This window comes from Equus caballus, chromosome 12 (genome assembly GCF_041296265.1).
Source record: "Equus caballus isolate H_3958 breed thoroughbred chromosome 12, TB-T2T, whole genome shotgun sequence".
Taxonomy (NCBI): Eukaryota; Metazoa; Chordata; class Mammalia; order Perissodactyla; family Equidae; genus Equus; species Equus caballus.
Window position 1 is genome coordinate 12,675,487 of NC_091695.1, and position 23,405 is coordinate 12,698,891.

General features: G+C 39.0%; 1 protein-coding gene across 6 annotated transcripts in view; it reads left to right on the forward strand.

Annotated features, from left to right (window-relative positions):
• LOC138916586 (ubiquitin carboxyl-terminal hydrolase 25-like) overlaps positions 1-23,405 on the forward strand; it is a 93,404-nt gene that overhangs the window by 30,011 nt on the left and 39,988 nt on the right. For 4 of the 6 annotated variants that reach the window (XR_011423872.1, XR_011423873.1, XM_070229507.1 and 1 more), the window contains exons 3-4: positions 1,480-1,624; positions 19,238-19,361. Coding sequence is in view for 4 of the 6 variants with exons in the window: in XM_070229507.1 (XP_070085608.1) it covers positions 1,480-1,624; positions 19,238-19,361 (269 nt within the window). In the remaining 2 variants the exon portion in view is untranslated. Of the gene's footprint in view, positions 1-1,479; positions 1,625-11,683; positions 11,768-19,237; positions 19,362-23,405 lie in introns of all 6 variants that reach the window. The other 2 variants (XM_070229504.1, XM_070229505.1) reach the window with 1 other exon arrangement.

The following is a 23,405-nucleotide window of genomic DNA, read 5'->3' on the forward strand; positions in this document are numbered from 1 at the left end:
CATGTCGTTGATTGATTTCAGCACTTTTATTTATTTTGAGCATCTATTTTTAGCTTCGCAAAGTAAGTGACCTTCACGTTGTGTAAGTCCCTGTTGTAGTCAGCTAATTATTATATGAGGTAGTCTGTGAAGAGTACTTGGCACATGTTTTGGCACCTATTACTGCTCAGTAAATCTTAGCCGTTGTTATTGCAAGTTGTTTTACTATAGTTTACTTATCTAACTCTGGGATATGTTATACCTGTATTTTGGATGAGTCATTTGAGAATCTTACAGTGGTTGTGACAGATAACAAAGGTGAAAGCAGTGGTGCTTTTCCAACTGTACTCTTACTTTATCTCTTCAGCAGCTCCTAGAGTTGGAGTCGAGGTGGGTTGGGGACTTCATTCTTCTAGTTGTTCACTCCTCAAATCTTGGAATCATTCTAATCTTTCTCCTTCTATCACCCCCTACATTTAATATGATAGCAAATAATAGACTCTCTGCCCTTTCTCTCCTATAGTCTCAACACACAGCCAGAATGATCCTTTTAAAATGTAAGTCATACCAGGTCATTTCTAGGCAGAACCCTCAACTGGCTTCCTATTACACTCCTCTCGTATCCTAAAATTCTTAAGGCCTACACAATCTTAGTGTGTTCTGGCCTTGTGTCACAGAGATAACTCCATTATTAATACCTGGATTTCCTAATGTTGTTTCAACTAGCTGTCATAGAGCTAGTGTTATATTTATTGTTAACTGGACAGAAAATATAGAGATATAACTTGGCAGGTCTCATTATTTTACTGTTTCAAAAATTCTTAGTTTTTTAGCAGCTACTTCCTTCTAAATTAACTTTAGAATTTTGTCCAGGTATGCTTTTGATGAGAACTACATAAAATTTATATTTAATTTGGGCAGGATTGTTATCTTGACAGTATTGAGTATTTCTGTCTAGGAGTTCTTTGTGTTTCTCCATACTGTCAAGCTTCAGAACATTTTGCTATTTTCTTCCTATAAGTCTTTGACATTTGCTTGTTAAGTTTGCCTTTAGGTATGTGTTCAGCATCCATTTTAAAGGGAATACCTTTTTTTGTTCTTATTTGCAGAAGCACTGTTTTAAATATTCATTTTTCATCCTTGTATATGGCAAGTTCCAGAAAACATGTTTTAGTTTGTTCATTTGTTTAGAAGTACAAGTTTGTGATTGGCTTTTGTTAAGCAGATATGAAAGTAATGGAAAACTGAAAAATTAGTTATAGAGTTGATTTTTACGTTATATTAGTAGTTTTAATTAATAGAGAAAGGAATTACCATTGATATAGTGTTCTTTGTTTATGATGAATTTATACTATAAAATCAGAATCACACAGAATGATTTTGAATCTGAAAATGATTTTTGCTTTGAGAATTAGTTGTTATGGAAAAGCTTACATAAATCATCTGAGAATGTACAGAGTTATTCCAAAATATTTGATGTTCTGTTCTTGATCTTTGAAGGATAGCAATGGAAACTTGGAGTTGGCAGTGGTTTTCCTCACTGCGAAGAATGCCAAGACCCCTCAGCAGGAGGAGACAACTTACTACCAAACCGCGCTTCCTGGCAATGATAGATACATCAGTGTGGGAAGCCAAGCAGATACGAGTAAGTTTACTTCTTTCTTAATATTTTGACAGGAATGTAATGAAAAATTTTCCTTGGGGATATATTAATTTTGTTGAAGCAGAGGTAAAGGACTAAAGAAAAAGACTACTTTAACCTTGGTTCTTCTTAGTGTATTTGAAAGGAGCATGTTTTAATTAGCTGCATTATATTTTTTTCCAGATTGTATTTCATTCATATATCCTTTCATAGAGCACCTCATGGAGTATTCATTGTTTTGAAATATGGAACAGCTACAGTGTTACTCATTAAAGAAACAAAAATTTCTAGAATTTTAAATGGGCAAAATCATTTGTTTTATGGATTTTAAGTGTTGGTAGAGGCTTAGTATTATTTTTGAAGATAAAGTAGTATGTTTAATTACTGATAGCTTTACCATTTAGTAGAATTTCCCTTCTTTCAATCCCTGCCCCTCCCCAAAATAAAGATTTTGGAGAAAGGTTTATTACCATGTAACAAAATAAGCACACATACATGCGCACACACAGGTCCATATGGAAAATTTTATGGACTAATTTTTATTCATAGCATGAATACTTTGTGCTTATATAGCACTGAGTTTTTCAAAATACATTCAGTTACCTCCATATTTCATTGTGGTGTAACTGTATTCTATAAAATGTAGGTATTTATTTTTATGCATTCTCAATTAGAGAAGTTTGATTACTAACTTGTATTGGAAGAGAATTTCTGATTTTGTTTATAGACTTTCTCAAAGTTAGGAAATAACCAGGAAGAACCCATTCACATAGATGTTTATAGCTATTAATTGGCATTAAATACTGGTTAATGTTGGTTGATTTCAAGTTTTCAGGATAATCTTAGTATTTTTGCTCTACAAATGATCTTATGTCGGCTAAGCCTGGAATACTCCTACTTCACACAGATAATAGGTGATAATCGGGAGAAGTTTTATGTGTGTAAGACAGACCCAGTTGCTGTGTCCAAGTTGAAGACACACTGTGGCTTGACTCCTGTCTGCATCTCTGACTTCGTTTTCTACTGTTTTGTTCTTTTCTCTTTACACTGTGATGACGCAGAATGGCTTGAAGTTCTCATCCACCCAGTGCTATTTAATTTCTTTTGTCTTTATGCTTGCTTTTCCTTCGAAGGAATCCCTTCTAGCCTTTACCCCCAGCCTAATTTCTTCTGGCATTGTAGGCTTTAGCTCAGGAGCTAATGGCTCTAGAATGTTTCCCCTGGCCTCTAGTTTGGACCAAGTGCTTTTCCAGCACCCAGAGCATACCTGTGTCTTAATGAGTACTGTGTTATTTTAAAATTATTTGCTTGTGCCTTTCTTGCTTACCAAACATGAAGCCTAACAGGGCAAGAGACTATTGATGTTCCCATGATCATATTAGAATGTCATAGTTTCTCAAAAAGTGTTTGTTGAGTTATTTTTGATAATATGTGTAAAAACGCCATCCCCAGAGGCCCACCTCTGAAGACAATTTGGTGGACTGGACCCTCCTCAGGGCCACCTTGGGAAGCTTATACTAAAGATGGCAGGGCCACATGAGGAAAGGAGCCCTGGTCACTGTGTCACCCCAGGAGAGTCACTTCCACCCAGGAACACTTGGATTGAATGAGGACATATTGTCTCAACCAAAATCCATAAAATGTTAAGATTGCCAGTTCATATTGATGACTCTTGAGTTGTTTGGATTGGAATCCTGGTCTCTTAGTTCATACCTTTAGGGACACCCTTCAGTCTTTGCCCTTGCTTGTCCCCAGTGACCAACCAGAAGGACAGAGGGAGCCTCAGACTAGGAAGATTGGGGAGCTGTGTGGGCAGTCCCAGGCGTCCCTGCACAGGAGGAAACTTGAAAACAGGAGGAGAGTGGGCCTCACCCAGGGATGGCCCCCACAACTTGCTCTTGTGCACAGAAAGGGACATGGCCTGGCCCTGCTTTGTCCCCTAGGTGTGCTGTAGGGCCAGGTGGGCCTCGACTGGCAGAGCCAGGCTGCCATCAGCCCTGTCCACCTCCCCCAGTGCCTGGAGAAGTAAGACCCCTTCTACTTTCAGAGCTCACTTAGGGGTCTGTTTCCTAGACCCTAGCTGGCCTCCCCTCCCCCAACCAACTGACACACCCTGGTTCCAGCCACCTGTTTACTTTGGAGATGGAACACTCCTCAGGGTTCCGAGCGGTCAGTTGTGGCCCACAGGGCACTGGCACTCAGAGGCACAGCTGCGGTGCTCTCCCCAGCCATGGAGGGCCTGCTGCCTGCCATCGCATCCGCTTTCCAGCTGATCCTGGAGCACCTGTGGTGTGCTCTGCTGGTGATTTTGGAAAGCTTGAGCCAGAGGCCAGGTCTCCCTGCGTTCCCCTGGGAGATCCTGGTATGTACTGTGGTGGTGGCTTTGATAGTAAAGACAGGACATATTTTCAGAAGAGGGAAGTCTCCAGGCGAAAGGTGTTCTGCCCGCGCTGAAGTCAGTGGAGAATGTGGGGAGAACACCGGACCTGAGAACCGAGCCGTGGAAGCCCTTCAGTGCCCTCAGGTGGAGGCCAGTCCTCTCCCGTTAGGAACCTTGTGCTTGGCAGCCATGAATACAATGCTGAGCACATCAGCACTTCAGGACACTGTCGACCTTCTGGAAAAGGCTTTGAAGAGCTTGCCTGTTAAAGTCTCCAAAGCAACTGATGAAGAGGAACATCAGGAAAGAGCCAGATGGTTGCAGCAACAAAAGCAAGTTGAGGAAGAGCTTCCAGGAGAAATCCTCTCCCTCCAAACCGAGGAAGCAACTTTGCAGCATGAAAACACCAAGCTTGAAGTTGAGATTCAGCAGCTGAAGCTCAAACTTCAAAATCTGCATGAGCTACATGATGAAGAAGTTGCGCCACTTTACAGAAAATTCTTTGAGGAGGAAAGGGTCTGCTCCGAGTTGAAGAAGAAGCTCCTCAACGTGTGCTGGGAGATGAACTCCACGTACCAGCTTCGCAACCTCTACAAGAAGATGGCTGAAGACCTGGCCCAAGAAGTGAAGACGTGCACTTCCTACTATCACAAGGAGAACCTCTTCCAGATGCAAAGAGCCAAAGAAAGCTGGAGGGCAGCCGTGTTGGCGGAGAGAAAGCTCGAGGAGCTAAGAAGACAAAACGAGCACAACAGGCAAAGGCTGGCCATGTTGGAGGCCTCGTTCCAGCCTTTGCCAAGAGGCAATTTTCCTCCAGCTGCTCCTCCCACGGTCCCCAGAGGCCCAGAAGTGTGGGGGATCCCCTGGGCCGGTAGGACCCCCCCAGGAAGGAGGATGGCCCTGCCATGAGGCCTCAGGGGCCTGGGGTCACCTGCAGATTGGACTCAGCATCCACAGCAGCTGGGCCTTCAGCACCCCAGCCACAGCAGGACATCTGCACGGGTGTTCTCTTTTCAAAGGAATTTTGATTTTTTCTGTTTTTAGTTTAGCTCCTATTACTTACTTAATTATTCTTATTCAACTAGATAAAGCATTCTAATGTGTAAGATATTTTTTCAAATAAAGTTTCATTTCATACATTGCTTATCAATTGCATTCTCTGTCCTTGGACCCTCTAGAATAAGACAGTATAAGGATTGAGTTTAGATTTAAATGAAAGGTCACTATTCATTAAGCCATCATTAGAGTAGGACATAGAGATGTAGGAAACAATAAAGACTGTTCCTGTGTGCCCTGAGCCCTTATTAGGAATCTGCGAAGTGACAGTATTTGCCTGAATGAATTAGATTGTTAGTAAAAACCAATGGAAAAGCAGGAAAAAAAAAGACTTCAACATACTCCCGTTCACATTTCATAATGTTTTGATTTATTCCTAAATTTATAGATTAATTTAGAGGGTAATTTTAGATAATTTGCACTGTGTTTTTTGTTCTGTAATTTTTTAAATCTTTGTTGTATTGTTTAAGATAGTGTTTCTTGCCAAAACATTTCTCAATGTTTTGCAGTCCATTTTATGCAGTTTTCCCTTGGTGGCAATCACATATGCACCCACACCCACACACACAGACACGCACAGACTACAGTACAGATGTAGAATACTTTGTTATTTCAGTACCTAAGGAAAATGTAAAATTAAGAGATTCAATTTTGAAAAATTATTTAAAATAAATAAAAGAAAAAGATCATGCAATCCACCGCGATGTACACAAAAGAATCCTAAGTCCTGTACACAGAAAAGGAGAGGTGCCTGATGTACCCGACAAAATTCCCACTACAAACACTTCACCCCAATGGTGCAGATGAAGAGACTGAGATGCAGCCGTTTCCAGAGCTGAGACAGGGAGGAGGGAAGGGCCAGGGATGCGGGGCTCCCAGGGGCCAGCGAGAGGGAAGCTGTTCCCAGCCCTGGGCTGGAGGGAGGAGGGGAAGTGGTGTCCTCTGGGCCCATGAGGGGCTGTCAGGGGAACAGGGAAAACTGCCCCCACTCTCTGCCCTCCTGTCCTCCCACCTCCTGCTGGAGCCTGGGAGCTCCCCAGAGGCCTGGGCAGTGCAGGCAGTGGAGTCAGCCTGGGCACAGAGCCGGCCAGAGAGGGGCCCCGAAGGAATCTGGAGAGCGACCAGCACACTGGACTCTGCTGAATCTCAAGTGCCAGGGTTTCATTGCCTTCCTTCCCATCCATTGTTTTGTTACATGTGGAGCTTCTGTGATGTCTTCTGCGCTGTTCCAGGTGTTTAAGATGCAGTGATGGACAAAACGGTCTAATGAGGCCGGGGGACCCGCAGCTTACATTCTAGCAAGGGACAAGGTCACATAATAAAGAAAAAGAGATGAAGGAGGGAAATACGTGCTCTACAGACGATTCCTATAGGGGGATGGTAAGGGCGGTGACAGGCTAACACTCAGTGGGTGACATTTATGCTGAGATGAAAGGTAAGAGGAGTTAGTCTGGGAGATCATGGGCAGAATGTTCCAGGCAGACAGAACAGGAAGTACAGAGGCCTGAGAGGTGGCTTCTGGGGCAGCGGAAATGGGACTGAGATGAGGGGGAGGGAAGGTGGGCAGGGACCAGGGCCCACTGCATAGATGTCTCTGTAGTGCAGGGAGTGACACCAGGGAAGGGTGTAGACCTGGGGAGGAGACAGAGGGTGGATGGGGGTATACTGTGATGTGCTATCTACATAGATCTCTGTGGCTTCGAGACAGTGGAATGTGGGGTGGGGGAAGAGGGGGCAGCGTTTTGGTGAGGGGCCTCACAGGGGTCTGCAGGGAGCCCTGGGGCTGGCACTGGGGTGGTCATCACAGAGGTGGAGGAGCAGGACTGATGGGGCTGTGTTTGACTGTTGTGGGGTCTGAGAAGAGGAATGAAGGAGGACTCAGAACTTTTATGATCACACGTATATTCTCTGCGGTACTTTAAGAAAATCATAGTAAAATCTTTGCAGGGAAATCCGGAAAAAAAATCAGCTGTGTGTGGATGTAGTACACTGAGTGAAAAGCTTTTTTCGAAGGAATAGAGAGGGGAGTAGTCATGTCCATTTGGACGTCCATGAGGTTTCGACCATCCATGAAGGCCCTGGGGATCAGAGGGTCTCACCTCTTAGGCGCTCCTACAACAGGGGCTCCCAGGGCAGCTCCAGGAGGGGCTCGAGGGCAGGGTGAGAGTTCCCAAGGTTGATGCGTCCACTGCCTTAGTGGAGCCGATATGATGCTACTCGTGGAGATGCCAAGATGAACACTCAATGGACTGCAGCAGAGCGCAGAGCCAGTGGAAGAGAAAGACTCACGGACTATAAATGCTCATGGAGGTGGCGTGTGCACCCGCTGCTGGCGCTGTGCCCGGCTCTCGAACTGTCCCTGCAACAGGTTGGGTGTTGGGTGGGAGGTCAGGGAGGGTCTCTGGCGGACGTGGTCCTGAGCTGAATGCTGAAGGAGGAGGAGGAGTTATCCACGGTGCTTTACACACTTTCAGGGGCATATGAATCACTTGAAGATCTCGTTACAAAGTAGATCGTAATTCATAAGGTCCTGGGTGGGCCCGAGTCCCTGCACTGCTCCCAAGTGATGTCCATGCTGGGAATCCACATAGAATAACAAGGATCTTGAGATGAATGAGAGGAAAAGTGTAGGGAAGATAAAAAGGACAGTGCCATTTCTGGTCAGGGTTCTGCTCAGACACAAACAGGAAGGTACAAACAGCCTGGCAGAGCAGATGTACAACTTCTGCAGGAAATCTGCTCCCAATTATCCTCTCAAACGCTACTAGCTACATGGACGGATCCTGTCTCAAGTACACGAGCTGTTTCAGAGGATCATGAGGAACCACAGACTTGGGGTCGCTCTTGGGGAAGCCAGCCACGGAAGACTTGCTTTAGCTTCAGAATGCTCTAGTCAGTCCACAGCCCCCCACGTCCCCTCGCTTTCAGCCCAGACCTGGAAACCCCTCTTGACCTGTCCTTTTTCCTCACCGTCTACGTCCAATGCATCAGGCAGTCCATAGATATTTCCCTCAAACTCCCTCTGTTCTCTTCTCTCCATCTCTGCCACCACCCTCCAGTATAAACCACCACTCTCTCTCCTCCCTGGGTCACTGTCACTCTGCTGACCGTCCTTCCTACTGGGCCCAGGTCACCATGCTTCCTCCCATCGACCTCCTCTCGGCAGACACAGCAGACTCTTTAACCCATGACCTGGGCAGGGCCAGAACAAAGCCAGGATTGGACGTGTCTGACCAAGGTGGGCCTGACTCCTGCTCTCACCCCCATGTCTCCTGCCTCTGGGTCACAGATGGCAAGGGTGGGCTCACATCCCACTGCTGTCTGGACAGCTCTGTTGGTGCTTGTTTTGTCCCTGGCATGTTATGGATAGCTCCCCTTTACACTCATAAAATGGCTCCAGTTACGACAAGAAATTAGATAGTCACAAAACCAATACCTTGCACTAGTTCAAACTTTTCCAAATAGTAGTGCAACATTGTAAAAAATATATAAGCTCATGAGAAAAATAGACAACATGATTTCAATCCAAATCTAAATGCAGCCTCGGACAGTTGAAGAATCATCACTATTTTGTCAATTTAGCCAGAGTGAGGACATCACGTTTTTGGTTCAGATGATTTCACATTCCTTCTTCCAGGCCAAATAGAAGCCATCTTTGTTTTGAGAAGCTCACAGTAAGAACTGAATGATATCAGGGATAACATAACACCAAATAGGTTGGATTAAAGTCAAGGCCTTTCCAACTTATTGAGGAACCAGAAGGGACTGCTCTTGAAAATCTTTTTGCAAGAGTCCAAGTAATGTAGATTTCAAAGATTGAAATCATCTTGTGAATTATAGATAAATAACGCCTATGTTTGTTCGACTCAGTTACAAGCACGTTTTGTGGGGAAGTAAGAGATTGAGTCACAAGGTAGAAGGTAAAGACATGAAGTTGCTATACCCAGAAAAGGGCTCCTAGAAAGACAACACAAAGAGAAAGACAGCACAGTAGTGATCTCCTTGTGCTGGGGCTCCTCCCTGCCAGGCTCTGATTCAGTGGCTCTTGGGTGGGGCCCAGACACCTGTATTTTAAATATATTAAATATGAATTAGTATCCTGGTTAGAAGCACAGCCCACTTTATTGATAAAGAAACCACAACAGCAAGCAATCTGCTCAGTATGACAATTAATTGAGATAAACCAGAAACTCAATTTCTCTACCATTTCTTTCAAGTGGAATAGAAAATTACTTAGTGGATATTTTTCAAGAGCTACACACACATACACACCCACGGTGAAAAGATGCTCAACGTCATTAGCTATCAGGGAAATGCAAATCAAAACTACAATGAGGTATCACCTCACTCCCGTCAGAATGGCTATAATTAACAAGACAGGAAACAACAAATGTTGGAGAGGATGTGGAGAGATGGGAACCCTCCTACACTGCTGATGGGAGTGCAAACTGGTGCAGCCACTATGGAAAGCAGTATGGAGTATCCTCAGAAAATTAAGGATAGATCTACCATATGATCCAGCTATTCCACTGCTGGGTATTTATCCAAAGAACTTGAAAACACAAAGGCATAAAGATACTTGCACCCCTGTGTTCACTGCGGCATTATACACAATAGCCAAGACTTGGAAGCAACCTAGGTGCCCATCAAGGGACGAATGGATAAAGAAGACGTGGTATTTATACACGATGGAATACTGCTCAGCCATAAGAAATGACGAAATCCAGCCATTTGTGACAACATGGGTGGACCTTGAGGGTATTATGCTGAGTGAAATAAGTCAGAGGGAGAAAGTCAAATACCATATGATCTCACTCATAAGTAGAAGATAAAAATGACGAAAAAAAAAAAACACATAGCATTGGAGATTGGACTGGTGGTTACCATTGGGGAAGCGGGGAAGGGGGAGGGCAAAAGGGGTGATTAGGCTCACATGTGAGGAGATGCACTATAATTAGTGTTCGGGTGGTGAACATGATGTAATGTATCCAGAATTTGAAATATGATGTACATCCGAAAAAAATAAAAATTAAAAAAAAAAAGGAATTCAATAATTTGGATAGTGTGTCCATAAAGTTGCTTTGAGATTATTGAGGAAAACTGTTGTAGAAATATAATGTGGTGATTTCATTATAATAATATTAGTCTCAAACTGGGAAAAAGTAGCCGATGAATAACAATAATTCTTTTCCAGTTAACAAATTTGTACCCTATTTTATCAAGTTCTAAGAAGTACAGCTGCCTTTTGGAGATAGTCTTGATCCAGCATTTAAATTTGGCAGTGTCATAATAGTGTTTCATGGTTTAAAACTGAGAAAGTAAGGAGATGTCATGCATTTAGCAGATTCTTTAAATTATTATGCTATATTGCTGATAAGAAATGAAATCTTTCATGTATTTTTAATTCTTGAAAGGAGTGGTAAAACGTGGGAAGGAAAGATGTATATTCAGACACAGGCCTCCTTTGAAAACACTACCTGCGCGCTGAAGGCATGTGGAGTATTGGAGTGATCAGAGTCTGAGGAAGTTTTCAAGGCAATGTTCTAGATACAAAAACTCTTTTTGAACATTTTCTTAACTTTATGTGAAATATATTTTTATTTGAAAGTTGACCATGGCTTAACTAATTCTTCAAATATGGCAGGAGTTTTTATTTTTTTTAATTCCTTGTTTTCTTTTTTAAGTAAAAAGTCTATTACAGACAGGACTATAGCATAGACAGAGCCTGGCTAATTTTAAGTGTGTCATCTATTGGTTGTAGTACTGACAAAACATCTGTATTTTGACGTGAAAGTCTCTAATGCTAAATACATATGATTACTTGTATAAGCTAGAATATAACTGTTTATGACTGGGCGTCTCTTTTAGAAGGAATAAAATACATGTGTTTTTAATGACTAGAAAAATTTAGCTTTTAAACTAAAATATCCCATAGAAGTTACATTTGGGGCTTGTGGGGAAATTTTCATTTATTCATACCTGGGTACATCAGAAGATAAGGTAAAGTACGTCACTTGATTTGAAGAACATATATTTTTGAACCTTCACTTAATATTCAAGAAGTTGTTACATTTTCACTAGTTAGTAGGACAATGATTGGCCTTTATTGCATTTTCACCTTCCATTTTTGAGAGAAAAAAAAGAAACGTTTCAAGGAAAGCTTGTATTCTGTATCATAGAGAATTAAGAAGTGGTGTACCTGGTGTTTGATATTGTTTTGGTAACATTCTATACTGTAATTTAATACTCTGTTGAATTCTGGGAAAAAGCCCAAATCATTTAGAGTATTAACAACACTTTTAGGTACTTTTTTTCATTACTTGGATTTCCTGTCCAGATTGGATATTGTGAATTGTCAGATGAGTGCCTCCCACCTCCAGCTTAAATTGGAAATAAAATTGTGTTGGAGTTTGGCAGTAAAAAATGCAAATGCAAGGAGGCAGCAATGCAGGATACTAAGATATCGTAGGTGAACTTAATAGTCAGAGGAGAGATTCTTCGAAGTTTTTGTGTGATGGCAAACTCTGTCATAGACATGACCATACCAGGCTTTTGCCCACTTGAAATTAAATAGTAATATTCTTTCTTTCATGATCATTAAATTCTTTTGAACTTTTTTAAAACAGGAAAGAAACAGTATATGCCCACCAGAACGAGATGTGCTACAATTGAGCAATCAAAGAATGGATCAAAAGATAAGAGGGATTTGGGTAGGTAATTTTAGCACAGAAAATAATGCCACATATTGGCTTAAGTTTTAGAGAAGTTGATATAACACATTGGAATAAGTGTTAAGTGTTACCAATTTAGAATCAGTTTATTTGGTAAGGATTGCATAGAAAGTGAGAAAAATGTTGAAGTTCTGTCCTAGAACTCTGCTCTTAGTTATGTTGCTTGGCCAGCCTAAAAGTGATCTAAAGGACAAGTGACAGATCCAGGTCTAGTGCTCTCATCTCTGCTGAGGGCAGATCACGTATGTTCAGCAGTTTAGGAGTTTATTAACTGAACCCTGGTATTTTTCCCACCCCCCACATTTGTTAAACAAGTAACTTCAGATAGAAAAAAATTAATGCCATGAAAGTTAAATCTCTTTTTCCGTAGAGATTTCTAATGTAGAAAACTGTTTTGATGATTCACTGAAAGTTAAGGTTAAGCTTAAAAATGAGATTCTACAATGCTCTGAAAGTTACTTGTAAATGATTGCATGCAATTAGGCTTACATTGTATTACAATGTTCTGTAGAATGACTTGTATAACTTTGTGAGTTTTCTTTAATTTTAGGGAAGAAGGGTAGCCATGGACCTTTGTACTTTTTGTTGACTCATATAGAATGTTAACTTTAATTTTTTTTCACAATTTTAGTTTGAAAACATAGTAAAGTTGATGACAGAATTCCCAAATGGCTCCTTTGCTATTCACTTTCCCTTCTTACCAATGCTGCCATTATAATTTGAGCAGGAATTATTAAAAACAGAACAAGACCATTTGGAGCTGAGCTGTTCAACATAGTTGCCAACGGGCACATGTGACAACTTAGATTTAAATACAAATTAAAATTAAATAATATTAAAATTCAGTTCCTATGTTGCACTAGACACATTTTAAATGCTCAGTAGTAGGCAGATGTGGCTAGTGGTCACCCTGCTGGACAGCGCAGATAATAGTACATTTCCATCATCATAGAAAGTTCTAGTGGAGAGCACTGTTGTAGAGAATCTGAGTTCCGCAGTAAGAAGATTAGAAAAGTGGGAACATCTTAAGAGAGCTGACTGAGGGCAGAGGAGGATGGGAGAGTCAGGTAGGAAACACAATTTACATTATTTATGTCTTCTTGATTTTAAGTATTCTTTTAACGTGATACCTTATTCTATTTGTCCTTTGACTTACTAGAAAAAATTTTATATGGATAAAGCCTATGTTCTTAAGTCTTCTAGTTAGTGCCACTATGAAGATGACTCACTAATTTTTATCTCTATTCCATAGTCTAGATATCAACCTTTATTTGCTTAACAAATATTTATTGATTGCCTAATATGTATTAGATAGGTTTTTAGGCCATTAGAAAAAACACAAAGTGTCAGTTTACATAGGGGGAAGACAGACAGTAAGCAATAAATAAATAATGTCAGGCAGTGGTAAGTTCATGAAGAACAAGAGAGCAAGGTCAAGGGACAGATGGTGACAGGGGTGCGGTTGTAGGTCAGGCATGGGATATGCTATTTTAGATAGAGGATCCGTCAGGGAATGTTTCTTGGATGAGGTCACATTTATACAGATACCTGAGTGAAGTGAGGGAGGGAAGCGCGTGGATGTCTGAGGGAAATGCATCCCAGGCTGGGGCCTCCAGGCAGGAGTATATTTGGCTCAGGAGATGAATAGGGAGGACGTCACTGTGGCTGAAGCAGAATGAGTGAGGGCGAGAATGGTAGTATTCTCCCTTCTCAGCTCCTGCTGACCATCCCTATGTTCGTATTTGCCTTTCTCTCTTAAGGGCATCCCCATCCTTCTGGGGACCCAGTGATTTTATTTTGTATTAAAGGTTTTGTTTTTTTTACTGCTCTTCCTAATCTCCCAAGACAGCCATTTAGTCTGCAGTTCTATGAGTTTTTGTCTGCGTACTTTTCCTTTAGTTGCTCCTGCCCTGATACATATTCTTACTACAACTCTTCTCCAACTGTTGTTCAACACTTAACCTCCTCACTCCCAAAACAGAGTTCTTTCTGCTCATATCATTCCCCTGCCTAGAGATCTTCGCTGGTGGTAAATATAAATGTGGTTATATAAAAAAGTGTTTCCCCTATGCCTCGGCTTATGTAAATAAGGAAAGCAAGGAAAATCACTTTCTTCTAAAGTCAAAATCTCTGCATATATTGTAGTTCAATTAGATTATGGGCTAAGTGGATTTCTTTTGAACTAACTTGGAAGGCTTTTGTCATTTCGTACACTGTCTTCATGGGAAAATGAGTTATGAGTTGTAAACAATGCATACAGTTAAAGTCTGCTTCATTGACCAGTTGGTGATTGCCTGTATTTCGGATTTAGCAGAAAAATGTTTGGTAGTTGGTATTTAAGTTTTACTCAAATGCTAACTCTTTGGAATGTACAAGATTTTTTTAGGTTGAGTGTTATGTTTTGGTATATATACTTGTGACCTTACAGAAAAAATGTTTTAATTTGAGCAGTCTTGAACATGTTGAAGATTCCTGTTCATAGGCTTTTGTAATGTGTGATTTTCTACACTGGTATCCAACTAACACTAACATGCTTGTGCCCTTGAGTTGTGTTCACACTAATACTAGAGGGAGGGTTGGTTAAAACAAAGTTTGAGGGTTTTGCCAAGGTCCTCGCTTGGTACAGATATAAAAATATTTATAATACTTTGGTATTTGGATGGGATTTTTACATAGGCTAAACTTTTATTTAGTTTGGCCAATTAGAAATTGTTTACGCCAAGTTTATTCTATGTTCCTTTTTGAGTGTGAGCGTATAAGAAAATCACAGAGGGCTAGTTTTCATTGTGAAATTGATAGTTCATTACGTGTTTTTGGAAGTCATTCCCCTAACTCCAGAAAAAGAAGAAATTCAGGTTTTACCATTCTAGTGAAATAACATTTTATTTTCTTAATATCTGGTTTTAAAATCATATCTGTATTTAGTATGCGAGTAAGTTATAATAGTCTTTCACGATTGCTGTATTGTTCTAAAATATCTTCTGGAAAGAAGAGGATTTATGGAGTAATGGGAACATCCTGGAAAAAATTATGATAATTATAGTGAAGCTACAAATAATAAATAAACTTTCTCCACTGCTTAAAGGAAAAAGTCTCAGCTTTTCAGTTAAGGACCAATAACTTCTCGCCAACCAACCTTTCTAGCATCAAAGGCTACTATTGCTTGTTTCTTCCTCTGCCCTCACTCAATACTTCTGACACCAGATATGTGAGTTTTTACCCCACACCCGACCAATTTTCTGATACCAGCTGAGTGTCCTGCAGTTCAGTTCAATTCTGACACTACCTGGAGTTGGTATCGGATCCCACAGGTTAAGGGCTCAGTTGCACACAACTGCCTCCACCTAAGATGCCAGTTACAAGTAATGGGTTCCCAGGTTACTCACACTTCTCTCTGACTGGGCTACAAATTGAGGGTTCCCATGACCCCCTCCTCAAGTTTGATAATTTGTTACAGTCGCTCACAGAGCTCAGGGAAACACATTTCCCCGTTTATTATATAGTAAAGAATATGATAACGGATACAGATGGATAGCCAGATGAAGAGATGCATAGGGCAAGGTCTGGAAGGGTCCTGAGTGCAGGAGCCTCCGTCTCATGGATTTGGGGTACGCCACCCTCCCATGTGGATATGTCACTAACCCAGGAGCTCTCGGAGCCCTGTACTTCAGGGATTTCTATGGAGACTTCATCAGGTGGGCTTGATTGATTATTAATTTAATTTCCAGCCTCTCTCTCCTTCCCAGAGGATGGGAGATGAGGCTCAAAGTTCCAAGCTTCTAATCATGGTTTGGTTTTTCTGGTGATCAGTGCCCACCCTGAAGCTATACAGGAGGCCACCAAGAGTCGTCTCATTAGAACAAAAGATGCTCCTATCACCCAGGAAGTTCCAAGTGATTTAGAAGCTCTGTGTCAGGATCCAGGGTCAAAGACCGAAGATGCTAGAAGCGTCTTTATGGCTTACCTTGCTCTTTGAATGGATTGTTTACCTATGCATGATTTTGTAATACTGTGCATTGGTAATTTGGAAAAGATTTCCTTCCAAATCTTGGCAGAACGTCTGCATCATAAAACAAATTAAAATTGTCAATATCACCTGATTTCACCAGAAATCCTTTAAGTATTGGGGAAATATCAAGCTCATAATGGTAGAAACAAGTTTTCCAAAATTCTGATTTTTGCTTGAAAATTCTGTGTTAGTCATTGTCAACAAATGCTGTCATTCATTCTCCCTCATGTGACAGGTTCACTTTATTTTCGAGAAAACATCTGTCAAATACTCAAGTCTGCATAATCATAGCTTGTGGTTTGTCAGTTGTTCTTTCAAGTAAAAATAGTGTTCCATGAAAAAAAATCAGTTCAGTTTGCAACTCAAGCGTTGCACTTGTGTTTTTTCTTTAGCAACAGTGTGCTTTGGATATACAGCAGAGGTACTGTGCATACTTCTTATTTGTCATGTAGAATTAAAAGAAAATTTAAATCAGTATTTGAGATTTAATAAAATTGATTTTTCCCTTTTTATCAAGGACTTAAGAGAAACTGGCTTTTTCTGTTTTGAGTAACGAGTGTGCCTATTTGTGAGTAATAACAATGAATTGCTCACACAACTTGGTGCCACTGCCTTGATTTGTGTGCTAAGATGCAGCAGTTTAATGCATTGTTGTTTCGTATCATCAGTGCCAATATGACCACGGTAGAAAAGGCAGATGACACCTTAGTACTATTATGAGAATATATTTTACTTAAGGACCTCCTTTCCCTCCTAGGGCCATAGGGGATCCCTGAGGATCCATGGACTCCACTTGGAGAACTGCTACTATGGAGGAAAGCCACTGGATTTAATAGAAGACTTAAATTTGAAGTCTCGCCGCCATGTTTTGTTCTTATGATGATATACTTCATTTCTCACAACGTCAGTTATCTGTCTCTTGTATCAGATAGAGTTAAAAATATCTTGCCTTGTGTTTTGCTTTTGTGTTGCTTGAGTTACAATCGATAAATTATGAAAAAGCTCTAAGTTTAAGTTGTTGCTATTTCTGAGTGAGTTTCTGCCTTAGCTGGTTTGGTTTACTTGTCAGTCAGGAAACAGTAAACACTCTAGATAGTTTCATAGAAGAAATTTAATCCAGAGGATTAGGTTCTTAAAGAAATCACTGGAAGCACTGGAGAGAGGATCTCTAGCTCAGCTTTCAGAAATGACTCCTGGATTCTTGTGGGACTCGCCAGCCAGGGAAGCTCTCCCTCTGCCACAATCAGGAGGGTAGTGAGTGAGTGAATCAGGAGGCTGCCTCTGGGACTCCTGGGTTCAAGAACATGCTTCTGTAGCTGCAGCCCAGAGAAGAATAAGCATCCAAGATTAGGTAACTGCCGCTGAGCTCTGCCCGGACTTTGGAATGCAGAGTCTAGTTGCCGCTTCTACTCTTATCTCTTGACATCCCTGAAGCTGGAAATTGGACACTGGAATGCCACTGTGGAACAACCCACATCTCTTCAGTCATGCTGGTGAGAACAGCCAAAAGCAGCAGGAGTAGGGCTTCCCCCTCACTCTGCCTTCCAAAGCTCCTGTTAGTGCATCCAGTTGGTGGAACCTAAATTTTATCCAGAACCTTAACTGCACGTGAATTGGGAAGATAGATTTGTTTGTATCTTTTAATCTTTCCAGCTTCTATCGTTGAATAAAGCATACTTGGAGGATGAGAGAATGGAGTCTGAGGGCTAATTGATCATATCCCCAAAACCTGTTTTTCTGCTGCTTGGTGATTTTCAAATTGTTTCCCTTACTTCCATTATTCTCTCTTTTCTCACCTCTATTCTAGTCATTATTTAATGACCAAGGTGGTTCTCATTTTCATAAGGCCATTTCATCCCTCTCTAGTCCTGACTTCTGCTTCATCAATATTTAAGTTGGATTGGATAGTTATACCCCGGTGACACCCATGTTCAGCCGTGGTCGACCTGTACTTAGGTCTTGTAAGCCGGACTCAGAAAGCCTTTGGCCTGCTGATAGATCTAGGCATGCTCCATCATTTCAGTTACCTTGCTATGTGTTCTACATTTTACTTGACTGAATTTTTTTGGACTCTACTTACTACATTTTTGTGAGGTTTTATTATACTTTCTAAGAACATTAAAAAAAAAAAATCTTCCATGGCCAACTATTATTTCTAATATTTTTAATATCCTTGTAAGCTACCCTTTGGAGAAAAAGTGTGGATAACAATAGAAATAGGCCAATATATATTATTTATTTCTTATTAAGTGTGGAATATTCTTTTCTAGCCTCTGTATGTAACCCTATAGCTAGATGGTAAAATGCAAGCATCTTATCTCCCATCACCTACTCCTTTTTGTTTGTCTCCCTTTTATAAAATTCTAGGATTACAATGAAAAAAAATTAGTTTTTAACATGTCTCAAATACAAATAAAAGAAAGGAATACAAAACTTGTCCAAAATACCCAGAAGCAAAATCCCAACCACACAAAGATAAGGTAATAACAGATATGGTGTTTTCTTTCTCATCATATTGTTTTGTAATCCCCTACTTGGCAACATATTATGGTTCTTACCATTGTTTAAACAATAATGTGAGTATTATTGGCATCTTTTGGGTTAAGGAAATTGATGAATATCTACTGGGAAATTGGTTAAAAAGTGTTTTTTCTGTAGGTGGTAATAGTTGTAGCCTTTATTCTTTGGAAAAAGAATGCTTATAGCATCAAAACTATTTTCTTTGCTTAGTGTATTTCTTTTTGTGAAATGCAAACTTTTTTTAAATTAAAATTATTTAGTAAACTGAATGATTATTAAATGATTCAGATGGTAGAGAAGTGTTTGAAATAGAAAGTGAGGGATCCTTACACTTCCTCCTCCATAACCCTCTTCATCAGACTTAACCACTGTTAACAATTTGGCACGTTCTTCCAGACTTTAAAACAATGTGGATATGAACGTATATGTATCTGCGGTCAGTTAGTTTCTGGAACATGATTTTTGGGAGCTCAGTTGTTAGTTGTTGTACTTTGACAGACAGCGTCTAGGGGGTCGTGTGGAGGAACTGTGACGTGTGGACATTTGGATTAACTTCCAAAAGCGGAAATGCAAGTGTTTAATTACGTTAATTTCAAATTGTTTTGGTAAAGAAGTTTTTTAGCAGTCTTTCTGCTTATTATATACTTTTAATCAGGGACTTCATAGTAAATATTGTTTCCTCTGTAATGAAAAATATTTATGCCCTTACTGCTTTTAGCTATATTTCACAGAGAGGAACAGTGTTTCGAAGTATGTTCCATTTAAAATGTTCGTATTCTCTTCAGAAAGGATCTTACAGAGAATTATGTTGGTGCTGACTTTGGTTTGAAAGGGTATAGAGGGTGTAAAATCTCCATGATAAGAATTACCTTTCATTCTGTTTGACTTTCCATTTTGAGAAAGTTAGTTTTGCTTTTCAGATGTGATTGATCTCACTGGAGATGATGAAGATGATCTTCAGAGAGCAGTTGCCTTGAGTTTGGCGGAATCAAACAGGGCGTTCAGGGAGACTGGAATGACTGATGAGGAGCAAGCCGTTAGCAGGTGAAAACCTAATTTATATAAAGTGGATATAAGTTCTGTTTATAATAGAAATAATAATTGGCTTTAATTAACTTCAAGAGGCACAAAATATACTTTGTTATTCTAAATAAATTATGAATATATTTCAGTATTTTTTTATATTTTATGTAACCAAAAGTTTCATTTTCTAGTTCCAATTGCGTTTGAAGCTTAGATTTTTAGGACTTTGGAGTGGCATTATGGGCACTAAATTTAGGTGTATGTTTCAATGTTTCTCTGATTTTTTTTTCCTCCTAATCCCTTTTGGGTACATCGTCCAATTCAATTTATAGTCTTTTATAGAAGGCGTCTGCAGACATTTTCCTGTAAAAGGCCAATGGTAAATATTTAAGGCTTTGTTGACCATATGGTTTCTGTTGCAGTTACTCAGTCTGGTGTTGTAGTATAAAAGCAGTTATAGATAATACATTACTTAATGAGTGTGGCTGTGGTCCAGTAAATCCTGATTTACAAAAATAGGCTGCCAGCTGGATTTGGTCCATGGGCTGCAGTTTACCAACCTCTGATCTATAGTATGGTAGTATGTTGATAGGGGTTTTTTTTTTTTTAAAGAATTAGGCAAGATTCTAAGAGATGTGATAAAATGCATCTTTTGATTTAATAAGGAAAACTTTTCAGTTTAAAGCAATTTGATCTACTGAAGGATCAAATAAATAAATTTGATTTTATCACAAAAGAATGATGACTAAAAAAAACTTTAAATTATAACTAGCTGCAGTCATGTGCTGCATAATGAAATTGTGGTCAATGATGGACCGCATATATGATGGTGGTCCCATCAGATTAGTACCATATACCCTAGGTGTGTAGGAGGCTAAACCATCTAGGTTTGTGTAAGTACTGTCTAGGATGCTCACACGATGGCAAAATCACCTAATGATGCATTTTTCAGAATGTATCCCTGTCGTTAAGGGACGCATGACTGTGTAATCTTCTAAACAACTCTTTGCAAGCAGTGATAACTCTGTCTTACTGAAGAAGAAATATATCTTTTAAGAGGTTAAATGATTTTCCAAAGGTACGCAGCTAAGATGGGTCTTATGACTCCAGTGTTCTTTTCTCTGTAGCAGAGTTGTTTGGTAGCAGAATGTGCCAGCTTCCTCACGTAATTTCCCTTGGCACAGTGTCAATAGTATATTTCTTTCTAAGTAATCTGAGATTACTGTATCGTAGGAGTTGTCTCAAAATGCTATGTTTAGCAAAGGCACATAATTTTTATTAGCAATACTTTTTAATGTTTTTAAATGATACTTAGGAAAGTACTTTTTAAGACATTATTTTAAGATGGAAAGACAATTAAAAGTCATTATTCTCTTTCATTGCAGTTAATAGTATTTAACGCCAGTAATTTTAAATGAAAGCCAAAAATACATAAACTATCTTTAGACATTTTAGTTAGGCTTATTTTGTAAAGGATTTGGAGAAATTATAAAATTAGGTTTTGTCTTAAAGAAATAGATTGGAATGAAATAATTATCTTGAATATTATAAAACTTGACAGTACTTCAGCTTTGTTGAGAAATATTTGAATCATGAAATACATGAGTTGGATTTCATACTTAAGGGGAATGATCTATTATGTAAAAAAGAGGTTATAAAACAGAATATATACTGTGTTACAAATATTATTTTAAAGAGTGTACTTTTTATGAATTTATAGTAGTATATAAATTTTAAAAACTCTGGAAGCTTATATACCAAATGGTATCAGTAGTTTTCTATTATGTGTTTTCTAATTAAAAGAACATATGCTAATTAATTAGATAATAAACAGTAGAAATAACTTAAAAGTTAAGGGATTAAAACTATTCCTAATCTGTTACTAAGTTCAATGTATATGTTATATATTGTTTTAGATACTTATTTTTGTCCAAATGGAAAAGAAAATAAGATAATGCTCTTTTTTATTCTTGGCTTTTACATTTTAATGTACTTTTAAAATAGTATATATTTTATAAATACTTTTATTGTAGATAACATTACAGAGATTTGGCATAGTGTAATATGCTGTAAAATTTTACATAAAATTATACTCTGTAGAAGTAAAAAGTCATATTAATTTACTGTTGCTAAATGTTATTTTTTGTTATGTGTTTTATAATTTACAGTTAAGAGTGTCAAATGCAAAATAGGCAGTTAATAAGCACATATGTAAATCACATTGTATCAGTAAAAAGGAAATGTCAGGATTCTAGCTAAACATTTAGCAAAGATGTGTTTGTCTCTATGGGTTTTATTAAGGCTTGGAAGTCTAAATTCAAAAGGGAAAATGATGCAAATTATATATCATGCTTAAAAGTAAATTTAACTACTTGTTCGTTACCCAAGTTCATATGACAGAATCTTGCCAAAATAAAATCCTAGAATCATCTGACTGTGCTTATATTTCAATAGATATACTTTAATATGAATTCACACAATTGGAATACTACATTATTATGTATAATTAGATGAGATAAAGCCTATCTTTTTATATCTTACAATCCTGTGTTTAGGCATTCATAAATTTCATGGTAAAATTTTTTAAGTTGAACATCTTGGAAGTGTAATTCTTATTATAATTACTCCTTAATGTCTGCATTGGATGTATTATATTATAGTTTTCTCTTGGTTGTCATTGCTTAGATAGAGAACAAGTAGAGTATGGTTAGTTGAAATTTACTAATGAGCTACATTGGGACTGGTTTGTGTCTCTGGCATATTTCTTGTGAAAATGGCTTGCCTCGTGAAATGACTTTGAACTAGCTGGATAGAAGGTAGGGCTAGGTTCTAGTTAAAACCGTTACAAAAAACACATCTCCAACTATTTCAAGAAATATAGTAGACTAAGACACATTTTCTAATGGAAACAACCAGAATTTTGTGTTGTTTCTGTTGGATATAAAATATTGTAAAATTTTACTGAAATCAGGGTGAAAGCAGGAACCCAAAGAAGTAAGTTCAGCACACTGAAAGTCAGTTTTTGACATGATAGTATTTGCTTGTATATAAATTGGCTTATGTGTATAAACTTCAGTTATGATATCCTTGTTGAACGTGGAAGAAATAAGTCAAAGAACATTGTATATGGTAAGGAACTTTAATAGGAGATCTTGCCCCTTATTAAGTTGTTTGTCAAAGGGTGACATATTCACAATAAGGGTAAGTCAGAAGTATTCCCCTCTTTCAGAACTCCTAGAGCACTACAAAGATGGTTACCTTGGCTCTGAAGGATGCTGTTGGAGGTGATGAGACTTGCCCCTGAGAAGTTGTACCATGTTTTGCAGCTAATTTGTGTCACTTCAATGGTCCAATAAATACCGACTTGGGAATTTAGTTTTAAATGGTGTTGGATTTGTGTCGTCCATAGGTCCTGGCAGAATCAAAAATGCGTTCTCTCTCTAGGAAGTTGTCTTTATCCTTGGCCTCAAAGAATCCCCTTCAGTAACTTTAGAAGTTCTGCAAGTTCCACTAGTCAAAATTACCAAGCATAATTGGAAAAAAGTCACTGTGAGAATCAGCAAAAATAATAGGCAGCAAAAATGCGCTCATGTATTTAGATATTGTGATCGATAGAACTATACTTTAGCTTTTAAAGGAGACAAGAAATGCTTGAAAATATGACCTGACAAATTTGAAAAAGAACTGAAAATATATTCTGAAAATGAAAACCAGAATTACTGTAGTAAAAAAAAATGTACAGGACCTAGGTTTAGTAGCAGATTGGATGTAGTTAAAGGACATATTAGGAGACTGGAAGATTTATGAGGAAAAATTATCCAACTTCTAAGACAGCTAAAAAGATGGAAAATATGGAGAAGAAAGTGAGTAGGTCTAACATACATTAATTGGTGTTACACCCGAGGAGAGGAGAGAGTGGGTTAGGCAAAATTTAAAGAGATGATTACTGAGAATTTTTCAGAAGTGAAAAGATAACCTGTAATTTCATGAGGCCCAACAAATGGCAGTCAGGAAAATTAAAAGAAACCATTACGCAGATTCATTATAGTGTTAGTCCAGAGCACT